General features: G+C 39.6%; 1 protein-coding gene across 1 annotated transcript in view; it reads left to right on the top strand.

The window, feature by feature from the left end:
* The window catches only part of SEC24A (SEC24 homolog A, COPII coat complex component), a 48,337-nt gene extending 28,230 nt beyond the window's left edge, over positions 1 to 20,107 (top strand). Inside the window, exons 8-23 of the mRNA XM_015429649.1 lie at positions 138 to 264; positions 777 to 886; positions 4,222 to 4,334; positions 5,784 to 5,902; positions 6,509 to 6,564; positions 8,154 to 8,360; positions 8,592 to 8,712; positions 10,876 to 11,034; positions 12,027 to 12,200; positions 12,558 to 12,668; positions 14,316 to 14,491; positions 15,278 to 15,415; positions 17,476 to 17,580; positions 17,724 to 17,816; positions 18,542 to 18,645; positions 19,757 to 20,107. Of these exons, the coding sequence (XP_015285135.1) occupies positions 138 to 264; positions 777 to 886; positions 4,222 to 4,334; positions 5,784 to 5,902; positions 6,509 to 6,564; positions 8,154 to 8,360; positions 8,592 to 8,712; positions 10,876 to 11,034; positions 12,027 to 12,200; positions 12,558 to 12,668; positions 14,316 to 14,491; positions 15,278 to 15,415; positions 17,476 to 17,580; positions 17,724 to 17,816; positions 18,542 to 18,645; positions 19,757 to 19,871 (2,028 nt within the window). The 3' untranslated portion in view covers positions 19,872 to 20,107. The remainder of the gene's footprint in view (positions 1 to 137; positions 265 to 776; positions 887 to 4,221; positions 4,335 to 5,783; positions 5,903 to 6,508; positions 6,565 to 8,153; positions 8,361 to 8,591; positions 8,713 to 10,875; positions 11,035 to 12,026; positions 12,201 to 12,557; positions 12,669 to 14,315; positions 14,492 to 15,277; positions 15,416 to 17,475; positions 17,581 to 17,723; positions 17,817 to 18,541; positions 18,646 to 19,756) is intronic.
* Positions 20,108 to 20,484: the final 377 nt, after the last annotated feature.

Raw genomic sequence — 20,484 nt, 5'->3', positions numbered from 1 at the left:
TCCTGCTGTGAATGCACACAGAAGCCAAGCTTCAGCTACTTGCAGCACTTGCTTTTAGAGAACTATCGTATCAGAGGCATGAGCAGAAAGTGGGCATCTGTGTGACCTGAGATAATGCATTCCTTTTTTCTCCCTAGCAATTGCCTGTAGTAACTTCCAGCACAATTGTGAGGTGCCGTAGCTGCAGGACATATATCAATCCTTTTGTCAGTTTTCTTGACCAAAGGAGATGGAAATGCAACTTATGTTACAGAGTGAATGATGGTGAGTTTTCTTTCCAAAATGAGGATGAATCTGCTAAGACCAAACTAGACAAGGCTTTGATCACAGATCTCCATCCCTAATATTATCTCCGTTTAAAGGTCTTGAAATAGTGGGGGTAGGCTTCCATTACAGGCTGTGTAGTGGTGGAAGGGTTAAATTGCCCTTCCTGCATAGTCCCAGTCTGAATTGGGGGAGGGGGTACATGTGTGGCCGTGATTGAGCTTTTAAAGACAAAGATCTGCACTTCCCTCCCTTTTTTTAGTTTGAGCCCCAGCTGATATCTCTTATGCAGAATGTTTTAATCCTGAACTTTAAAGATATCATTAATTACTGGATTCCAGTGGGAAATAATTATGGCAGCAGTTACCAGCACTTCCTAGGTTTCAGTACTCCTAAATATGACCTTATTTGTGACATCTCTCTAGGGCTTCCTTAGGGAATGCTAGGCCCACTAGTTATAGTTAGAATAATCTCTAGAGTGCTTGTGCAATTACAGTTTTTCTTTCCTACAGTTCCTGAAGAATTCATGTACAATCCTGTGACAAGAGTTTATGGAGAACCTCATAAAAGACCTGAAGTTCAAAATGCTACAATTGAATTTATGGCTCCCTCTGAATACATGGTGAGGTGGTTTTTTCCCCCCAACAGATTTTGTTGTTATAATACTATCTGTAAGGAGCTGGATTAGGTAACTCACAGTACTAAACTGTTGTTTTGCAGCATGTGAATCGGTCAGGATGAGTTTTAGGATTTGTCACTTTTTGTATGAAGTATAGACAAGTCACTTCTGACTTATGGCAACCCTATGAATTAGTGTCCTGTCATTAACAGCTTTGCTCAGGTCTTGTGGACTGAGTGCCGTGGCTTCCTTGATTGAGTCAATCCATCTCATGCTGGGTCTTCCTCTTTTCCTGCTGCCTTCAACTTTTCCTAGCATGATTGTCTTTTCCAGTGACTCTTGTCTTCTCATAATGTGATCAAAGTACAATAGCCTCAGTTTAATCATTTTAGCTTCTAGGAATTGTTCAAGCTTCATTTGATCTATAACCCATTTATTTGTCTTTTTGGCAGTCCATATATCTGTAAAACTCTCCTCCAACACCACATTTCTAAGGAATCTCTTCCTGTCAGCTTTCTTCATTGTCCAACTTTCGCACACATATGTAGTAATGGGGAATATTGTGATATGAATAATCTTGATCTTGGTCACCAGCGACACATCTTTATGCTTAATTTTTCCTAGCATGATTGTTTTTTCCAGTGACTTTTTCTAGCTCCTTCATGGCTACCCTCCATATGGCTGTTACTTTTTACATACTAGAAATTCCTGGAGTATGTGAAGTATTTGTAAATTCAAAAAGACATCCCCTTCCCCTCATGGCTCGATGACATCTGACCATAGCAAGGAGCTATGGAATATTGCCTTCCAGGAACTATGCATTATTGATGGTAGCTGAATGTAGGTTACAAACAAAAAAGAAAACACTGAATCCCATCATTAATATGGAGGGGATGATTTAGGTGAAGAGGACAACTCTCATTCTCTTCTTCTGTACCCCTGCTTCTTGCAGATCTTCAGCTTGTTCTTTTGTATTATTAATATGGCAAATGTACCTGCAGGTTCCATTAAAGACTAGGTATCCACTGCACCATTACCCACAGCTCCCTCAGAAAGCTAATTTTGCAGTCTTGCTATATTTACGTTGTCTTGCTATGCTAAAGTTTGAGAATTGGGGCCAAAAGATATGAGAGCATAATTGCTAACCGCAGTCCAGAGAATTCCTTAGGAATCTGCAAGGACTTACACCTATGTCGTTTAACAGCTATTTTACCTTTTATGAGGAGCTTTCTGCACTATGTTGGAAACAGATCTTAAACCTTCCCAAAATTTAACAACAGCTTGTTACACTGCCTGAAGGTTTACTGTATGAAAACAAATATGATAAAACTGGGAGGAGTGGCTAACACCTCAGAAGTAAAATTCAAAATGATAGGAATACATTGGAAAGTTGGACTAAAAGTAATAGATTCAACAGAGACAACTGTAAAGGTCTGCATCTAGTAAAATCATATACACAGGTATATCATGGGGGCACCTGGCCTTGACAGTAGTACATGTGAAAAGGATCTTAGGAATACACAAGCTGAATTTCAGTCACTAGTGTGATGCAACTGCAAAAAAGGCTAATATGATTTTAAGCTGCATTAATAGAAGCATAGTATTTGAATCACAAGTAGTGATATCTCCAGTCTGCTCTGTGCTGGTCAGACCATACCTGCACCCTTCTGTCTGGTTCTGGTTGCTACACTCTAGGAAAATGCAGACAAATTGGAATGAGCTCAGAGGAGAGCAACAAAGATTGTTGGAGGTCTGGAAAACAGGTCCCCAGAGGAAAGGCTGAAGGATCTGGAAATGTTTAGTCTGGAGAAAGAGAAGGCAGAGGGAAGATGTGATCATGCTTTTCAAACACCTGAAGCGGTGTCACATGGGTGAGGGGCAGTGGCTCAGTGATAGAGCCTCTGCTTGGAATGCAGAAGGTCTCAGGCCCAGCTGCTGGCATCTTCAGTTAAAAGGATCAGGTATTAGGTGATATGAAAGGTCTCTATCTAAGACCCTGGAGTGGTGCTGCCAATCTGAGTAGACAATACTGGTCTTGATGGACTAATGATTTGTCTCGGTAGAAGGCAGCTTCATGTGTTCATGGAAAAGAGCAGGGATTTGTTCTTTACACCAGAGGGAAAGACTTGATCTAGTGGGTTTAGGTTAGAGGGCAGATTTTGGTTGAACATTAGGTGAACCTTCCTATCAATAAGAGTGTTTTCACAGTGGAACCAATTAAGGGGGAGTGGGTCTCTCTTCCTAGCTGGAGGTTTTCAAGTGGAGTCTGGAGAGTGTTGTGTTGTGAGCGATACAGGATCTCTTTCAGCAAGCAGGGATGTGTGGGCTACATGACCTATAAGGACCCTTCTAACAATATGGCAAAAAGTTAAATGACTTGCTGTGCATGTGCAACAAACTTCAAAGACTTGTCATTCTCTTTCCTTACTTATCTGGGAGGTGTATATATTTGGTAGCTGTATTGCTTTAGAAGAAAGTAGATAATTTTACTCTCTAGCAGTCAAGATGCAAACAAGCAGTTTTGATTGCAGGAGGAAGGTTCTGCCACTTCTGCTTCTCAACTGCAGCCATGTGCATTGGGCTGAATTCTGCTGGGGGAGGTGTCCTCTGACCATAAGAAGTAGTTTGTGCGGAGTCTGGTGCATGTGCATAACATTCTTGGACACTCTTCCTCCAGTAGAAACACTTCAACTGTGAACCAGTAATGTGATTGTAGTATATTTATGTTTGCTCAGTTACTCTTGTAGGTCACAATATGATCTTCAAGGCATGGTTCGTAACCTGCTTAACTTTGTATGAAGTAAAAAACCTGCCACCTCATCAAGCAAAGAAGGCTCCTAAGCCATCCCAACTTGTGGTCTTTAAAAGCAAACACAAATGACCATGTGTGTTGGTTTCCCCTTCATTTTCAGCTCAGAATTCTAGAAACCTATTTTAAACCTTGGGCATGATTGGGATTTGGGAGCGGAGTAGCATTATTAGGGGCTAAATGTGGCTAAATGATCCATGAAATTTGAATCCTGCTTCCATAGCCGTCTTAGCTATATATGCTTCTGCATCCCAGTATGATACCACTGATGTCTGAAAAACAATGCTCCCTTAGATTTGGGGCATTTAAGAAATGAGTTCAAGACAGTTTTAGATGTCTAACTTCCTGGCATTTATATCAGGAGTCTAAAGAAAAATATGTAGTGTTTGCGTGCTCACTTTTGATTTATCTATTCCCCCTTGGTAAATGTCTATCTTGTACAGTTTTGGCTGGCAATTTTTATTTAAAACAGACCGTTTACAATGCCTAATAACTTCAAGTAACCAAAACATAACTGCTTATTTTTCAGCTTCGTCCACCTCAACCTCCTGTGTACCTCTTTGTATTTGATGTGTCTCATAATGCAATAGAAACAGGATACTTGAACACTGTATGCAAGACCTTGTTGGACAATCTAGAATTGTAAGTTCTATGTATCTTTTTGTTCGTGTCTTTTAATGGTCACATTTTTGCAGGGCTTGTTTGAGCTAATTTATCATCAGCTCTTTTACTTGATGAACTTTTAAAATCTAGCAAGGTACACAATTAATGCACGTTCAGGTTCCATATGTGTCCTTCAAACACTGTGGGTAGCTTTGAAAGAGAGCATTGATCAGGCAACTAGATAACAAATTCATGTGACTCTCAGAAAAGTTTAATGTTCTAATACTTGATTTCCTCGTACTGAAAATGCCAGTTTGCTTCATCATGGCCCTGGTCACACGGAGCATTAGGCACGCTAGAGAGACAGAAGATAGGCGGATTTTCCGGGTGCGATCTCACCGCCACATCTGGGAAGTGTAGAGCTCCCGTGGCGCACCCGAGGCTTCCTGCCGAAGATGCGAGGTAAAAAACTAGTACCTCGGAGGTACTAGTTTCCGGAAATCGCGGGGCAAGGGCGGGCGTCTGATCGCGTTTCTGGTGGTAGTTCCGGCGCCCGCCCATGTCCCCTCGCAAAAAGGTTTTTTTCCCCGAGTCTCCACGGATGCGCACAAGCACCCAATGGAGCATGCGCACATTTCAATTTTTTTTTTAAAAAAACACAACCCCGTTTGCCGCTCCGCTTCTTTGCTGCGTCGTGTGCTCGGCACCTCCCCCCTATCCACGGGAGCTCGATGGGATTTCAACCTGATGCCTGATCGCGCAGTCGCACGTTAGTTTGCTCCGGGGCAAACAGCCACGCCTCCCCCCCCGCATTTTCCTGCCCGTGTGGCCGAGGCCCATGGTACCTTTCTGTGCTTAGGCTGCATCCAATGGTTGTTGGGGTATATCCTGGAGGGAGATGCTAATCAAGAACATTGTGCTTTAGTGCTGCTTTGTAATTTCATATCTATTTAGAAATTTTTATCTCACTTTTAAAACATGCTGTTATAACTTACAGCAGGTAAATACAGTTATATCATTAAAACTGCTGTTATGCAGTCCTGAGGAAAGGGCCGCCTCAGAATCACTGGGTGCGGTTGGGTGGTTCACCAGGCTCTTCGATCTCCAGGCCTCAGGGGAGATGATTCTTAAAAACAGGCCTTCAGTGGCAGTTGGTGAAGTGAGGGGCCATATCAAATGTAATATGAAAAACTTTTAAATCTTCCTCTCATTCCATAGTTTTTCCCATTGTCAAATATTTTTCTTATAAATGGAGTACTGCGTCATCTCTGTTTTGTTACAATAATATATTGCTACATCAGCTTTTTCGGATTGAAGGACTCTGAAGAAATCTGAATATTGGACTGATAACTGTGCAGAAAAATTATTTATATCCAGAGGGCAATATACTACAGACATTTTCTGTTGCATAGAAAGTATCTGTTTGGCAGGTATGTGAATGTAGACCCTTGTTAAACATGATGCTAAGTTTCTGTGTTTAATTTTCAGACTCCCAGGAAACACTAGAACAAAAATAGGCTTTATAACTTTTGACAGCACAATCCATTTCTATAGCCTTCAGGAGGGTCTCTCTCAGCCTCAGATGTTAATAGTTTCAGATATTGAAGGTAAGTAGAAATCACTTGTAACATTTAATTTTTTACGTAGAGTCCCATGTTGAAAAAGTTTAATCTATCAGTGACCAAAGTCAACTTCTTCATGAAAAAAGTCAAATGTACTATTCAAGGATGTAAACAGATGACTTTTCTACACAGATCATGTCCATGTAGGAAGTGCTAGAGTCTCTTCCAGTAGGTGCATATCAAGATGGCCAGTCGTATATCTCAGATTAGATTAGAACTTGTTTGGCTTGCTGACTTCAGCAAATATATATATGTTTGGAATACGCCTACCATGTGTGGAATTCAGAACTTGATGATTTGTGGCCAGGAGCCCAAAGACTACAACACTGGTGCTTTTCAGCTCTTTCTTCCTCTCACAAAGCTGGCCTAATGTTAATGGAAGCCTCCAGAGTAGCATTCCATGAAGTGTTAAGAAACTGCTTTCAGAAAAGAGTCTGTTTAACACCCCCCCCCCCAAATTTTCTTTTTTGGATCTTATTAGTGTGCATAGAATTCACTGCAGATATTGTATCTGAATAGTTTTGAAAAGCATTATTTATACCTCTGTAGTATTCAGACTGCTAAGTTTCATAACTCTTGTTTTTCTTACAGATGTGTTTATACCGATGCCTGAGAACCTACTAGTAAACTTAAATGAAAGCAAAGAGGTAAGAGTGATATGCAATCCAAGCATTACGAAGATGTAATTAATGATGATAAGTAAACCATACTTTATCACTTTGCTTACTTGATATAAGGAAAGTATAACTTGCAAGATCCCCCCCTTCAGCTCAAGTTGTACATAGATGTGTTCATTGTGAAGATAACATTGTAGTTCTTCTGTAATTGACTGCCGTTTTAAAGGAAGAAAGTGAAAAGTAAAACTAGAAACCTAAAGGCAGGGTCATTGTCTGAAATATCAGCTCTTTTAATTTGCTGGATTTCAATATGATGAATGCTTTAAATGATTGGCAAGTATTTTTTATTGTAGAATATAAAAGAAAATGCTATTCAGCTGAGTTCAGCACAAAATTCCCACCTAGAAATCACTGGAGTTTCCAAATTATGAAAGTCTTCATTTGGCGTTGCAAATCATTACGCTTGTAGGAGGGAGGACTGGGGGATGGCAAGAGAGGGCAAGAACTGGCACAGTACTGGGTTGAGAACTGACCCCAGCTTGCTGAATTGCACCTTTCTTGAGTTTAGGCAGTGCTTAGCCCTGTGAGATCATGTTCTCCGTCCAGGCTCCAGTACCCCATCCTGAGTCCAAGCCTCCCCAGCTAAGAACCAGGACTTTCTAGAGGCAGTATGGCCAGACCATAGGCACCAGTGCAATAACCAATACTCCCACAAGATCTACCTTCTCTTCCATCCCATGCCAGTTACAATAAGGTACCCTTGCTAGAAGTATGGACTTGGTTTCTGCCATGTTGTGGAAGAGACAGCAGCTGTATATATGCATACTTGTAATACGTCCCATTAAGTTATGTAGGATGTTCTTTGAAATGATTGTTCATAGCATTGGTCTGTAAGTACACATGCTTTATATAGTACGTTCCGTTGAAAGGGGAGGGCCTTTCATGTAAGTTAAAAGGATTTTAATTAGATGCTGTAACACTGACATTAAGCTGGTACTCTTCATGTAATGGTACAGACTGTGAAACAACTTTACTGGTGCCATTGCCCAGCTGCTGCAGTGTTTACAATTTATTTCCAAGTGTGTTAAAATTTTATTAGATGCAATCGGCAAAGTTGTGAGGCAGATGTATTTATTTATTGACTTCATTTGCACTCCACTGTTTTCCCCAATGGGGACCCAAAGCAGCTTACAATATTCTCCTCTCTGCCATTTTATCCTCACAGCAATCCTGTGAGGTAGATTATGCTGACTGTTTGTAACTGGCACAAGGTCACCCAGCAAGCATAGTGGGAAATTTTGAACCTGGATCTCCCAGATCCTAGACTGTCACTCTAACCAGTGTAGTGTGCTAGTTCTTGGGAAGGGCAGCAGACTTGCTAATAGGGGAAAGGTGAAAGGGACAATTTGAACTTCAGAATCTGTGGCTACATCTTGAAAAACTATAAGAAGTACCTATAGAGACTGACAGTTACAAATGGCAGCTAAAATATAATATCAATATTTTATGTATATTTTGATATACCTACTGGTACTAATGGAAGGTTGTATTCTGTGTTCTCTGGCATGGGAGGAATGTTCTTTGAAACTTCTAATGCTTTGAAAAACTTTTTTCTTCAGCTAATTCAAGATTTATTAAGAACCTTGCCTCAGATGTTTACCAACTCCCTGGAAACACAGAGTGCTCTGGGACCAGCACTGCAGGCTGCCTTTAAATTGATGTCCCCTACCGGTGGTCGAATTTCTGTCTTCCAGACACAACTTCCATCTGTTGGAGCAGGTGCACTTAAACCTCGTGAAGAGCCTAACCAAAAAGCATCTGCAAAGGTAGAGAAGCACAGTCTCTAAATGGGTGTCCTGATTCTAAATAATTCTTAAAGTACAACTGAATCACTTGACAAATTGTAAAAGGGAGTCAGTATGGACTTCCTAAAATGGCTTGAGAAAAATATTACAAACCTTACTGTTACATAAATCAAAGTTACAACCACTAATATCTATAAGCTGGTGTTTGGGGTAGGTGGTTTGGAATCTTATTTCTGGCTGCTTTATTAACAGGATATACATCTTACGCCATCTACTGACTTCTATAAAAAGCTGGCCTTGGATTGCTCGGGACAGCAAGTTGCAGTTGACTTGTTTCTTCTTAGCGGGCAGTACTCTGATTTGGCTTCATTAGGTAAGGCATTCTGATGTCTGTATTTTTGGATGTCTCATTTTAAAAAGGTGGGATTAAAGACTGAAATAAGTCATTTATATACTGCCTCATAACCATTGGTTCTCTGTCATGGTTCTCTGTCATATTATTTAAGCTTTAAATAACAAAGATGAAGATTCAATAATAATCTGAGTATGAGAAGCTACAATTGGGATAATGTTACAAATACTCATACAATTTCTGAGAATCCTCTCTGAGCATAAAATACATTTCCTAGTTTGTACTTCCTGCTATTATTGCTGGGAAGTCTCTTCATAGGCTCTTTGATGCCACCAATCAACAGAGCTGCCAGGAATATTTCAGGTATTTTGAAGGAAGCTGCCAATATCCTGATCAGCACATGAAAAAGAAAGAAACCCGCTCAATTAGTTTGAGGATATATCAAAAACTATGTTTGAAATAGGAATGCAGAGGGACTGGATTAAGAATGCCTGACACAGTGGTGCTCACAAGGTTATGTACGCTCTGTAAGAATGGAGCTATTCTGAAAGCCCAAACATATAGTGAGGTGGATCACAGGCTGCAAGGCCAGTCTGAGAAATGCTGAGACCGTAAACTAGGTTAAATTTAGGAGGCCCCGTAGCATTAACCAAAAAATTGTAAATTTTAATAATCTTTTTGTATTTAGAGGCCCCTCATAATATGAGGTCCTAAATAGTAGCTTTGGTGTTTAGTCATGCCGGCCACATGACCACGGAAATGTCTTCAGACAGCGCTGGCTCTTTGGCTTGGAAATGGAGATGAGCACCGCCCCCTAGAGTTGGATTCGACTAGCTTTCGAGCAAGGGAAACCATTACCTTTACTAAACAGTAGCTTACTTATCTTATACATAAGTTCAGCTCCGATAGGATGTATTAATGGAACAGCGCAAAAAAGAAAAGGAAATGAGCCTACTTGGTTGATAAGTAACAAATAAACTGGTAATAACCTAGTAATAGATTTAGTGTTGTATAGATTGCCTCATCCTAAAATATTCCCATCCCACAAAAGAAAAACATTTAAAGGTTTCCAGGCATAAGCCACAATACAGATGTGCCCTGTGCACAGAGTAATGCACAAAACAGCTCTGAATATTTTTTGTAGGGGAGGGGCATATTCTGAACATTGAGCAGAGTGGGATAGAAGCAGTGGAGAACTGGACTGTCTCCATGGCTTTATATAAGGAAACTCTCATAATTTTCAAGGAAGAAGTGTCTTCTCAGATTTTTGCTTTAAAAGATACGTCATTATTTAATCTTCATAATAATCAGTTGTGATAATTGCTTTTTTAAGACTTTAAAGAAAAGATCATTAAGTTTCCTAATAGTAACTAAATGGATTATAGCTACTAACTTAGTGGGGGAAGGTGGAATCCTGTTTATTTTAAAAATATGGATTACAGTCTAGGGGCCTCTGAAGAATTTGCAGAGAGAAAATGAACTCTATAAATTCCCATACCTGGGTTTCTATAAACTCTTATGGGTCTCCCCCCACCCCCATGGGTTCTTAACTGCTCTCAGCAGTCTGTGTCTTTTGTTTCTGGTTAGTTCACGATGACATAGCTTTCTGCATACCAGTGTGTAGAAACCCACACTGTCTGTAGATAATCACTTTTGCTGCTTTTATTGTTGGTATCATCCACCCACTTTACTAGTAGGTATAGTAATTTTTATCACAACTGTTTTGTAAGAGCATAGAAAGACAATTAGGAAATATGATCCTGGAAAATTGGAATGATAAATGCCAAGTTAATGAACCATTTTCTTTCCATTGGTAATGTCTGCTTTCTCAATTTGTCTTTGCTTTTTCAATTTGTACCTGGATCTATGTCTCAGGGAAGCCCTATTTTGCACAGTGTAACCTGCCTAGAATAAAATATTAACCTGTTTAAGTTGACAATGCACTCTTGATTGACTGACTGAGTCTGTTAAATCTTAGTTTAGTCCTACCTGGTGTGGTGCCATCTTATATTCATCAACTGTGTGAACACATATGCAGGAAAATTATTTGCACATTTTAGCTGCTGTGCTCATTGGTAGTATTTTTCTTGTTCCTACTGACAAATTCTTAAACTTGTCTACACTTATTAAATGGATCTGATCAGCTAGTAAGTAAACAACTATTTGCACTTTTTTCTTTTCTAGGGTGTATATCAAGGTATTCAGCTGGTAGTGTCTATTACTACCAATCTTACCATCACCAACAGAATCCTCCTCTGGTCGAGAAATTACAGAAGGAGCTTAAGCGATACTTGACTAGGAAGATCGGCTTTGAGGCTGTTATGAGGATAAGATGTACCAAAGGTTTGAGAGAATTTAATTTGCCAATGTTAAAAGTAGGACTTTCCCATAAGTGCCTAAATGAGTAATTTGGCAAAAGTATACATCTAAACATTTAAAACTTAGAATTTTTATATTAGAAATTTGGAAATTAACAATGCTGACACATGCATACATGTTCATTATCTGATGACAGCTGAATGATGAGCTTGCTTTCTCAAGTAGTAAGAAACCTTGGCACGTGGTGTGATATATGGTGACTGTTTCAGAAAAGCCAGTCTCTTGATGTTGTTAGTGGACTTATCCAGGATATGCTGGCACGGTTTGTCAAGCTTAGGTATCAGCCTTCAAAGATTCTGCTCTTTGCCCAATGGAAGGCTTAATATGTGATACACTTCCATAAAAATGAGAACTTTACCAGGGTATTAAATCTTTGATGAGATATGTTAATACAGTGGAGCTGCTTCTTTGTCCATTACTGTTAGAAGATTGATCTGTATTCCCTTCCGTTGCTGCCAAAACCACCTTTCAGGACTGAAATACTCATCAGTAGTGACAGTGCTGGTGTCTGCATACTTGTGCAAGTTTTCCTTATGTCACATATGATCACCATAGTTGTGTCATGTTCAGGAGATATTAGCTGAGGTCCAGTGGAGTCCCTTGCATGTAAAAAAGTGCTTCTGCATGTACAAAGGGAGGTTGCTGATTTCCCCTTGTGCAGGGGCAGTGATACTAACGAAGGGTCCTGAGAAGTCCCAGCATGCGCATGGAATATACTAATAATGAATAGAGGATACACACCACAAGTTGGTGTACTGTGGCAGCACACAGGGTATCTTCTATGGAAGAATCAAGCTTCTTTGTGACTTTATTTGGCCAAAATAACATTTAAAACTCCTGTATCAAAGTATTCCTCAGCATCATGATGTGAATACAGTTCAGAGGATAGTGCAAATAATCCATCAGTTCATAGTGTTAAAACAGATTTCCTAAATCAATGCTCCTTTTCATCTTAGGTCTTTCCATTCATACCTTTCATGGCAACTTTTTTGTGCGGTCAACGGACTTGTTGTCATTACCCAATGTGAACCCTGATGCAGGATATGCTGTACAAATGTCAGTAGAAGAGAGTCTGACAGACATGCAAGTGGTCTGTTTTCAGTCTGCCCTCCTTTATACATCTAGTAAAGGTAAGACTGTCATGGCATCAAATGCCACTGATAATTCAAGAGGTCATGCTTTTTCCAGATCTTCAGATAAAATTAGCTGGGTATGAGTCATTTACTCACAGATTAGTTCGCTAGCACTAGCTTAGAACTTTGTTCTCTAACATTTGAAGAGCGGGTAGCAGCTCATGGACAATTGTGTCAAGCAGAATATGGGCAACTAAGCATATACTATTTAATATCCAAAATGAATTACTATTACAAAGAAAAACTAGGATTTATCATTTTATGTTACTGTTTTGGTATTTTCTGAAGCAGAGCTTGAACAGGTTTGTTAAATACTGATTGGAGACCATGGATCACATTCTGTTCTCTGTACAGGTGAAAGAAGGATTCGTGTCCACACACTGTGTTTACCAGTTGTTAACCAGTTGAGTGATGTTTATATGGGTGCTGATGTACAAGCTATTACTGGACTTTTAGCCAATATGGGTAAGTGGTTACTTATTTGCTTGTTTGAATGTGAGATACTTGTACGTAAAGTCTTCAGTTGTGTGCAGCATGAGCAAAGCTGCACTGCGTAAATGGCAGCTTCCCTCCTCTCCTGTCTTCTGTAGTCTTCTGTAACTCCAGAAATTGTGCCACAATGGTAAGTGGACCCTCAGGAACATATGTCGGTATCTAAATATGGCCCTGCAACATTAAGTTTCTCAGAGTCTTCTTTGCTCCTGGAAACTCTAATTGAAATCAATGCAGAAAACAAAACCTACAATATTTATTTATAGATATTTGATGTTGATTAATAAATATGATATGTAGAGTTTCAAGAATTAACAGAATAAGGAGCTAGATCGCAGTGTTTTGCCAATGCAGTGGGGCATGGCCTTAAGTTAGTACTTATTCAGCAAAAAGTTATGTTTAGTATGTATTGGATGAAGAAAAACTGGGCTACACCCAGCAATGTGCCAACAGAAGAAAAAGGGGGAAATACCAAGTGATAGGTGACTGGTTTATTATCATACAAAGCCCCTATGTGTTTTGCTGTGCAGGCTTCATCAGGGGGATCAGAGAATTCACCTAGTGCTAGACCCATCCACAGTCATTTACTGTGGGCAAGTCCAGCACTAGGTGAATATGCTGTGGACAGGTCCAGCACTAGGTGAATTCTCTGATTCCCCTGATGAAGCCTGCACAGCAAAACATGTAGGGACTTTGTATGATAATAAATCAGTCATCTATCACCTGGCATTTTTTCCCTTTTGTTCTGCTAGGATGTATTGGACTCACCGACTCTTTAGTAAAGGATTGAGTAAAGTCTCTAATTGGCATTGGGTGTGTCCAGTCATTTGATTTTTCTGGGAGGAAGTTATTGTTCATATCAATTCTGTATTAGAATATTCACTGATTTTTGAGGATGCTTATGTGCTTTTAAACCGTCTGCCTGTCTCTTGGAGCCTAAGTGATGGTCAATGAAAATTGATCCTCCATGCCCTTACTACAGCTAAAAGATTTATATTACAACATTGTAGAGATAAATGCCCACCTCCTGTAAATCAGTGAAGACCTTACAACTCTATTAATATTTGACTACATGTCATATAGCAACAATTGTGTGTGGACTTATTTTTAGATATTTGAGAATGTTTTATAGAAACATATGTAGATCTGCTGTATTTCTGTTTCTTTTATATATTTATAGATATATATTCCCCCTTTTCTTTTATGTACATATGTTTCCCCCCTTTTTTGATCGCTCAATTTTAAATCCCCCCTACTTGTTATTTTTCCTTTTTTGTTGTTGAAATAAAATTTTAAAAGTGCAGGGCTGCAAAAATTGACCTTCCCCTCTTCCATGAGCACAAGTACCTGGCATGAGTGGAAAGGGAGGTTAGGATCCAAGCCAAAATGTCTAAATTGTTTAAACAATTTTTCTTTTACTTCTTGAAGTAACTGTATGATTGAGGCCAAATGCTGTCAGAAAAACTTGGTTGAGAATGGCATAGAATGCAGAACACTATGGCAGAAATCAGTGTTTGTCAGACTACTGTGTGTTCTTATGATTAAGCAACTGTAGAAGTGACTTGTCTTAGAAACACCTTGCCTTGATAGTCAAGCTCACTACATACCATTCCTTTTCAGCTGTTGACCGGTCAGTTTCTGCTAGTTTGAGTGATGCTCGAGATGCACTCGTGAATGCTGTAATAGATTCTCTTTCTGCATACCGATCCTCTGTCCTAACTATTCAACAGCCTGGCCTCATGGCTCCCTGCTCATTACGTCTCTTCCCACTGTACATACTGGCACTCTTAAAACAGGTAAGAACCAAAGAAACACTTGCTTAAGTTTTAACACAGATTCTGTAGCCAAATCTTATTGGGTGGATAAAAGATAGTTTGGAAACTTGTGATCATGTTAAACTTATCACCCTTCTGTCAGGTGGTGTTGCTGAAGAGGTCTGATAGACTAAGGGAGCATGGTAGATGCTGTATAGACTGCAGTAGACTTTATGATTATGAATAACGACAGTGAATATATACAACTAGAAATTACTTACCAGCAGGTTTGTATAATGGAAATTCACCTATTTTTGACAATTTGAACAATTTCGTAATGTGAAAAGAAAGCTTCTCAAATTTCATCAGAAGGAAATGGACAGCTGCAAAGATGATTTGTGATGCAGTGATGGCCACTGGGAACGCTTTCTGTACACGCCCATTGAAAGTAACAGCAGTTCTGCACCGTAGCTTGTAAACAAACTCTTCTATAGCAGCATGTGAGACTTTGTGTCAGCCGTTTCTAAGGAGTACATACCCAGAAAATTATGGGTATATTAACCAAGGCAAATAGGCAGTTCTTAAAATGGGATCGATTTTTTTCCTGTCCATTTTAGGGACATACTGCATACATTTCTTTCTAGTAATTATAGTAGATTTTATAGAATGCTTGGGAAAAATTCATAATTTTTTATATATCTCTCCTGTGAGACTATTTTTTATCTTCTTCTATTCCCTTACTTCATAATCTTGAAATGTGATGCTAATCTTCTGATATTTTTGCACTGAGTTTTCTAATAACAGTATTGTTGCTGCACGTTTTCACAGAAAGCATTCCAAACTGGTACAAACGCACGTTTAGATGATCGCATCTTTACCATGTGTCAAGTGAAAAACCAACCTTTAGTGTACCTCATGCTTATGATGCATCCCACTTTGTACAGAATTGACAATCTCACAGATGAGGTATGGTTTGCTTTTAATTTGCCCCTTTAAACACTGGGTGAAAGGGTTTTATGTGTTGGGCTCAATGTTCCCTCTAAGCTATGGAGTCTTGTGAGCAAATATTCTACTTTGTGAGCTACTGGCATTAAAGTTGTGAGCGGGCGATTCGGCTACTGCATAAATTAGTTTGCTCTGAAGCCATCCTTCCTGAGCTAAGAGAAGAATCTGTGAGCCGGAGGCTAAAAAACTGTGAGCTAGCTCACACTAACTCAGCTTAGAGGGAACACTGGTTGGGCTGCTGTAAAATGTCAGCCAAAAAAAACAGTCATGAAGGACATGATCCAGCCTTTTCTTAATGTGGGTTTGAAAAGAAGTTTGCTTTTCATGTCTCATTGAAGGGGAATCCTGCTGCACTCTTTTGAAGACCTTACAGGGAGACTCCCTTTTCCTCCACACACACCCTCCACTTATCAATGCCTGAATTAATAGTGTAAAAACATAAGAGCCCTGCTGTATCAAACCAGTGGTCCATCAAGTCCAGCATCTTGTCTCTCACAGTAGCCAACCAGTTCCTCTGGAGGGCCAACAACAGGGCATGGAGGCCAAGATCTTGCCTCCTGGCTCTGGGATTGGGAGGTTTAGTGCCTCTCAATGTGGAGATTCCCCTCAGTCACCATGGCTAATAGCCACTGATACACCTATCCTTCATGAATCTGACCATCTTTTAAACCTGTTTATTCCTGTGGCCATCACTATGTCCTCTGGCAGCAAATTTTACATTTTAATCGCTCTCTGTGTAAAGCAGTATTTTCTTTTGTCCATCCTGAATCTACTGCCCATCTGTTTCATTGGATGCCCTTGAGTTCTTTTGGGAGAGGGAGAAAAAATTCTCTTTATTAACTCAACCCACTTCCTGCCCTGCCTGACATGGGTGCCCTGGGTAGTCCAAGTAAGAGGGTAAACTGTGTGCAATGAGAGCTTGCCAGTGGGATTCCTTGCTGTTACATTTTGAGTCTTCGTTACTTTGGCATAGTTGATGGAGGCTCTACACACAGGCCATTCCCTAGTATTTAGATGGCATTTTGCGGCAGCCTCTAGAATCTGTTTGCCTACATGGAGGACTCCTCATAGGACCAGGGATTGGATTGTGCCTCCTCATATATAGGAGGATGCTTCAGAAACCTCCTCAACCATCTGCTGTAGTAGTGTCTTGTAATGTTGATTCACATCATGTAGTGTGGATCTCTACAACTAATAATCTGCTTCAGTTCATGTTTTTTTAACTGACGGGTTTCATTTGTAAACCTACAACAAGCAGTAATCTGGAATCAATCTGCATCTGTTACATTTGAGTGGTAGATGCTGTACAGACTGCAGTAGACTTTAAGATTATGAATAACGACAGTGAATATTTTTTTAACTGACGGGTTTCATTTGTAAACCTACAACAAGCAGTAATCTGGAATCAGTCTGCATCTGTTAAATTTGAGAGGTAGATGCTGTACAAACTGCAGTAAATTTTAAGATTATGAATAGCGACAGTGTTGTGAATATATACAATACAACTAGAAATTACTTACCAGCAGGTTTGTATAATGGAAATTCACCTATTTTTGACAATTTGAACAATTTCGTAATGTGAAAAGAAAGCTTCTCAAATTTCATCAGAAGGAAATGGACAGCTGCAAAGATGATTTGTGATGCAGTGATGGCCACTGGGAACGCTTTCTGTACACGCCCATTGAAAGTAACAGCAGTTCTGCACCGTAGCTTGTAAACAAACTCTTCTATAGCAGCATGTGAGACTTTGTGTCAGCCGATTCTAAGGAGTACATACCCAGGAAATTATAGGTATATTCACCAAGGCAAATAGGCATTTCTTAAAATGGGATCGATTTTCCCCCCTGTCCATTTTAGGGACATACTGCATATTGGCGGCTCTCTTGTACTTGATAGGAAGTCCTATTCTTATTAATAAATAACTTGCAGGTAATCTCCAGCCTAGTTGTACACCATATGTGATGCGCTGTCCTGTCTGCCTTATTTTCAAGACCTAACTGTGATCTGCCATCTCTCTTTAGGGAGCCCTCAACATCAATGACAGAACAATACCTCAGGCACCCATTCTCCAGTTATCCGTGGAGAAAATAAGTAGGGATGGTGCTTACCTTATGGATGCTGGCTCTGTAAGTTGCATTTTGCTGACTTGTTTGTATGATTTGTTAACATATATTCTCATCTTAAGGCTGCATAATTATTATCTAGAAGGTGGTTAGGATGAGCATGTATTGCACAGATTAATGTGTTGTGATTATCCATGATTCGACAGGTCATGTATTTATGGATTGGAAAGAACTGTGGACAGAACTTTATCAGCCATGTCCTTGGAGTACCAAACTATGCATCAATACCGCACAATATGGTAAGACCATGTTTTCTGCTTTTCTGTAGAGTTCTAATTCACAAAGGTTAAAATGCTGTCTATGTGCAGTCTCCAGTGCTTGTTAGGATAGCTTTGCAGAGGCAGCTCACGTCTCTAATTGTAGCAGTTGCAGTCTTTAGATGTCCTTTTTAAGGGCATGTGTTTATATCTCCATGCTTGGAAACTATTTGTTCAGCATCCACCTAAGTAGGCCACCGTTCCTTTCAGAATGGGTTATTCTCCTTCACTTTGTAATTATGCAGTTGGTACATTTAGCTATTTTATACACAGACAAAAGATCTGTTCCTATTATGAGAGAATCAGATTGTCTACTTCTCTTGAATAAGCCAGCATGTCCTTAAAAAGGGGGCAATTCACTTGTTCCTCCACAGTATAGTGAATGGGACTTCAATATGCAAAACGAATACCCTGTTCCAAAGTACATTGATTTGAGAGAGAGAGATCAGCATGCTGTTTGAATTCAAACACGATACACAATCTTTCAGTCTCACTTGAGAATAGCCACAGTACATTGCTTAAATTGCAGTGGGGAAAGGATTTTCTCTCCATTCTTTCTTCCTCCCTCCAATGCTGGTGTGTACTTGGAGATGTGGGAGGCCAATGTCAAGCTAAGATACAGAATGCTGTTCCCTCTGAATATGGAAGTTGTCTGTCTTTTGGGGTTTTTTGCTAAGGGTTCAAAATGGCTTTTTTCCCTTTTCCAGGCACATCTGCCAGAACTCGACACAACTGAATCCTCTAGAGTGCTGGCTTTTATCTCTTGGCTGAGGGAGCAAAGGCCATTCTTCCCCACATTGTATATAATAAGGTAAATAGTGGTTTCTAATGGAACACTTAAGCATGCACCTTGGGGGGCTGTACAACCTACCACTCTCTGGGACAAGTAGCTGAGTAACAAACTACCGGTTGGGGTGCCTTCTTTTTCAGGAATTCAGTTTTCTTGATTTATGGCAAGGGTCCCCAACTTTTTTGAGGCTGTGGGCACCTCTGGAATTCTGACACAGAGTGGCAGATCCTACAACAAAATGGCTGCCACAGGAGGTGGACCCAACCACAAAATGTCAGGAAGTGAGCTCTTGCATAACTCTAAGAGTAACTCTTCATTTCAGGCAGAAGCTCTGTTTAACAGGATGCCTTTTAACATGCACATACTGTTTAAAAATATTTTCTTGCATACTTCTTCAGTCACACAGTAAAGATCTTGTGCAGTGGTGAAAGCTGCTGCTGAAGCAAAGTCTTAAAAATCCGCATAGCAAATGAGACTTTAAATGACCAATCAAGAAGCCCTGCTGGCTTTGGCCACCTCTCTAAAAACACTGGGCAGGTGCTCAGCAAGGCATTGGTAGGTGCCATGGTGCCTACAGACACCACGTTGGTGACCTCGTGTAGGGCTTTGAGATACACACTCCCAAGAAATCTCTCTTATTCCTTCAGCTTTGAGATTTTACTGGAATGTTGGATGTGGTGTTCACTGTTGCTCCCTCTTGAAATGTGTTTGCTATATCGGTTTGCACTAAACAGTGATACATAAATGCTGAAAATAGTAAAATTACTTGCAAAACTGACATCTTCATTGTGTATGTGGAATAACCACATGACCAACAACTTCCCTTACACTCAAGCAACAGCAGATCTTTGCATATTGTCCCATTGTAGGTGTAGAGCTGTTAGATGTTATGGTGAATGAGAATATCTTTGCTTGCATTAGATTTATGTGCCTGCATTACATTGTTTCAGCAAAGAGCTGCTGGATCAGTCCATATGTCTTTAAATCTGCAGGTATCTGAGATGTTAATACAATAGACTTGCTTTTTTACATTTTTATCTGCTAGTTCACATTGTAACTAATAAGTTAAAAATAAAGTACTATATGTAGTTCTATTTCACTCATTCAGAGTTCCTTTTGCTTTCTTTTGAAGGGAGGAAAGTCCATGGAAACCGATCTTCCTGCAGAACATGATAGAAGACAGAACAGAATCTGCCTTATCGTACTATGAGTTCCTTCTACATATTCAGCAGCAAGTGAACAAATGAGCCTTTCACTTACATGGTTCACTTTCTTCTGCAGAACAGTTGTGCTTGTAATGCCCCTGTTAAGTTTTGGACATGATACAGTTGATAAGAATCTCACTGTGATTTTTTTAGAAAAGCAAAGTAAATAAAGGACCACAGCTCCAAAACAAATGTACAACTACATGATAGTGTACTTAAAAATGTATTTGAACAAGTTAGATGCCTTTAATTTGCTGCAAAATGTTTCACTGTAAGTAATTGCGGCATTAGTTATAAAGGCAATATTGAAGGGGTTAAACCTTTATAAACCAGATTTTTGTTCAGATTATTATATTTCTAACTTTTTATTTTTCTGCTTTATGTTTTGCTGCTAGGTTTATGACTTTCCAAAACTGAGTTGCAGGGAAACCATATTGTCTTTATTATACAATATATATCACTAACTTAAAAAAATTAAAAGAACAATGAAACAATTCATTGTGAAGTGAACAAATACAATATTTAATTAATTTAGTTTCTACTGCCTTTTAAAATGGATTATGATGAACATGCAAAGTGAACTTGAAGTGGTCTAGTTTGATTAAAAATGAATATGAAATAGTTCATTTAAAAACGTTTTAGGATGCATCAGTAT

The sequence above is a fragment of the Gekko japonicus genome, unplaced genomic scaffold (assembly GCF_001447785.1).
Source record: "Gekko japonicus isolate JY-2015 unplaced genomic scaffold, Gekko_japonicus_V1.1 scaffold615, whole genome shotgun sequence".
NCBI lineage: Eukaryota > Metazoa > Chordata > Lepidosauria > Squamata > Gekkonidae > Gekko > Gekko japonicus.
The sequence above is the reverse complement of the archived record's forward strand: the minus strand, read 5'-3'. Positions and strand labels throughout refer to the sequence as shown.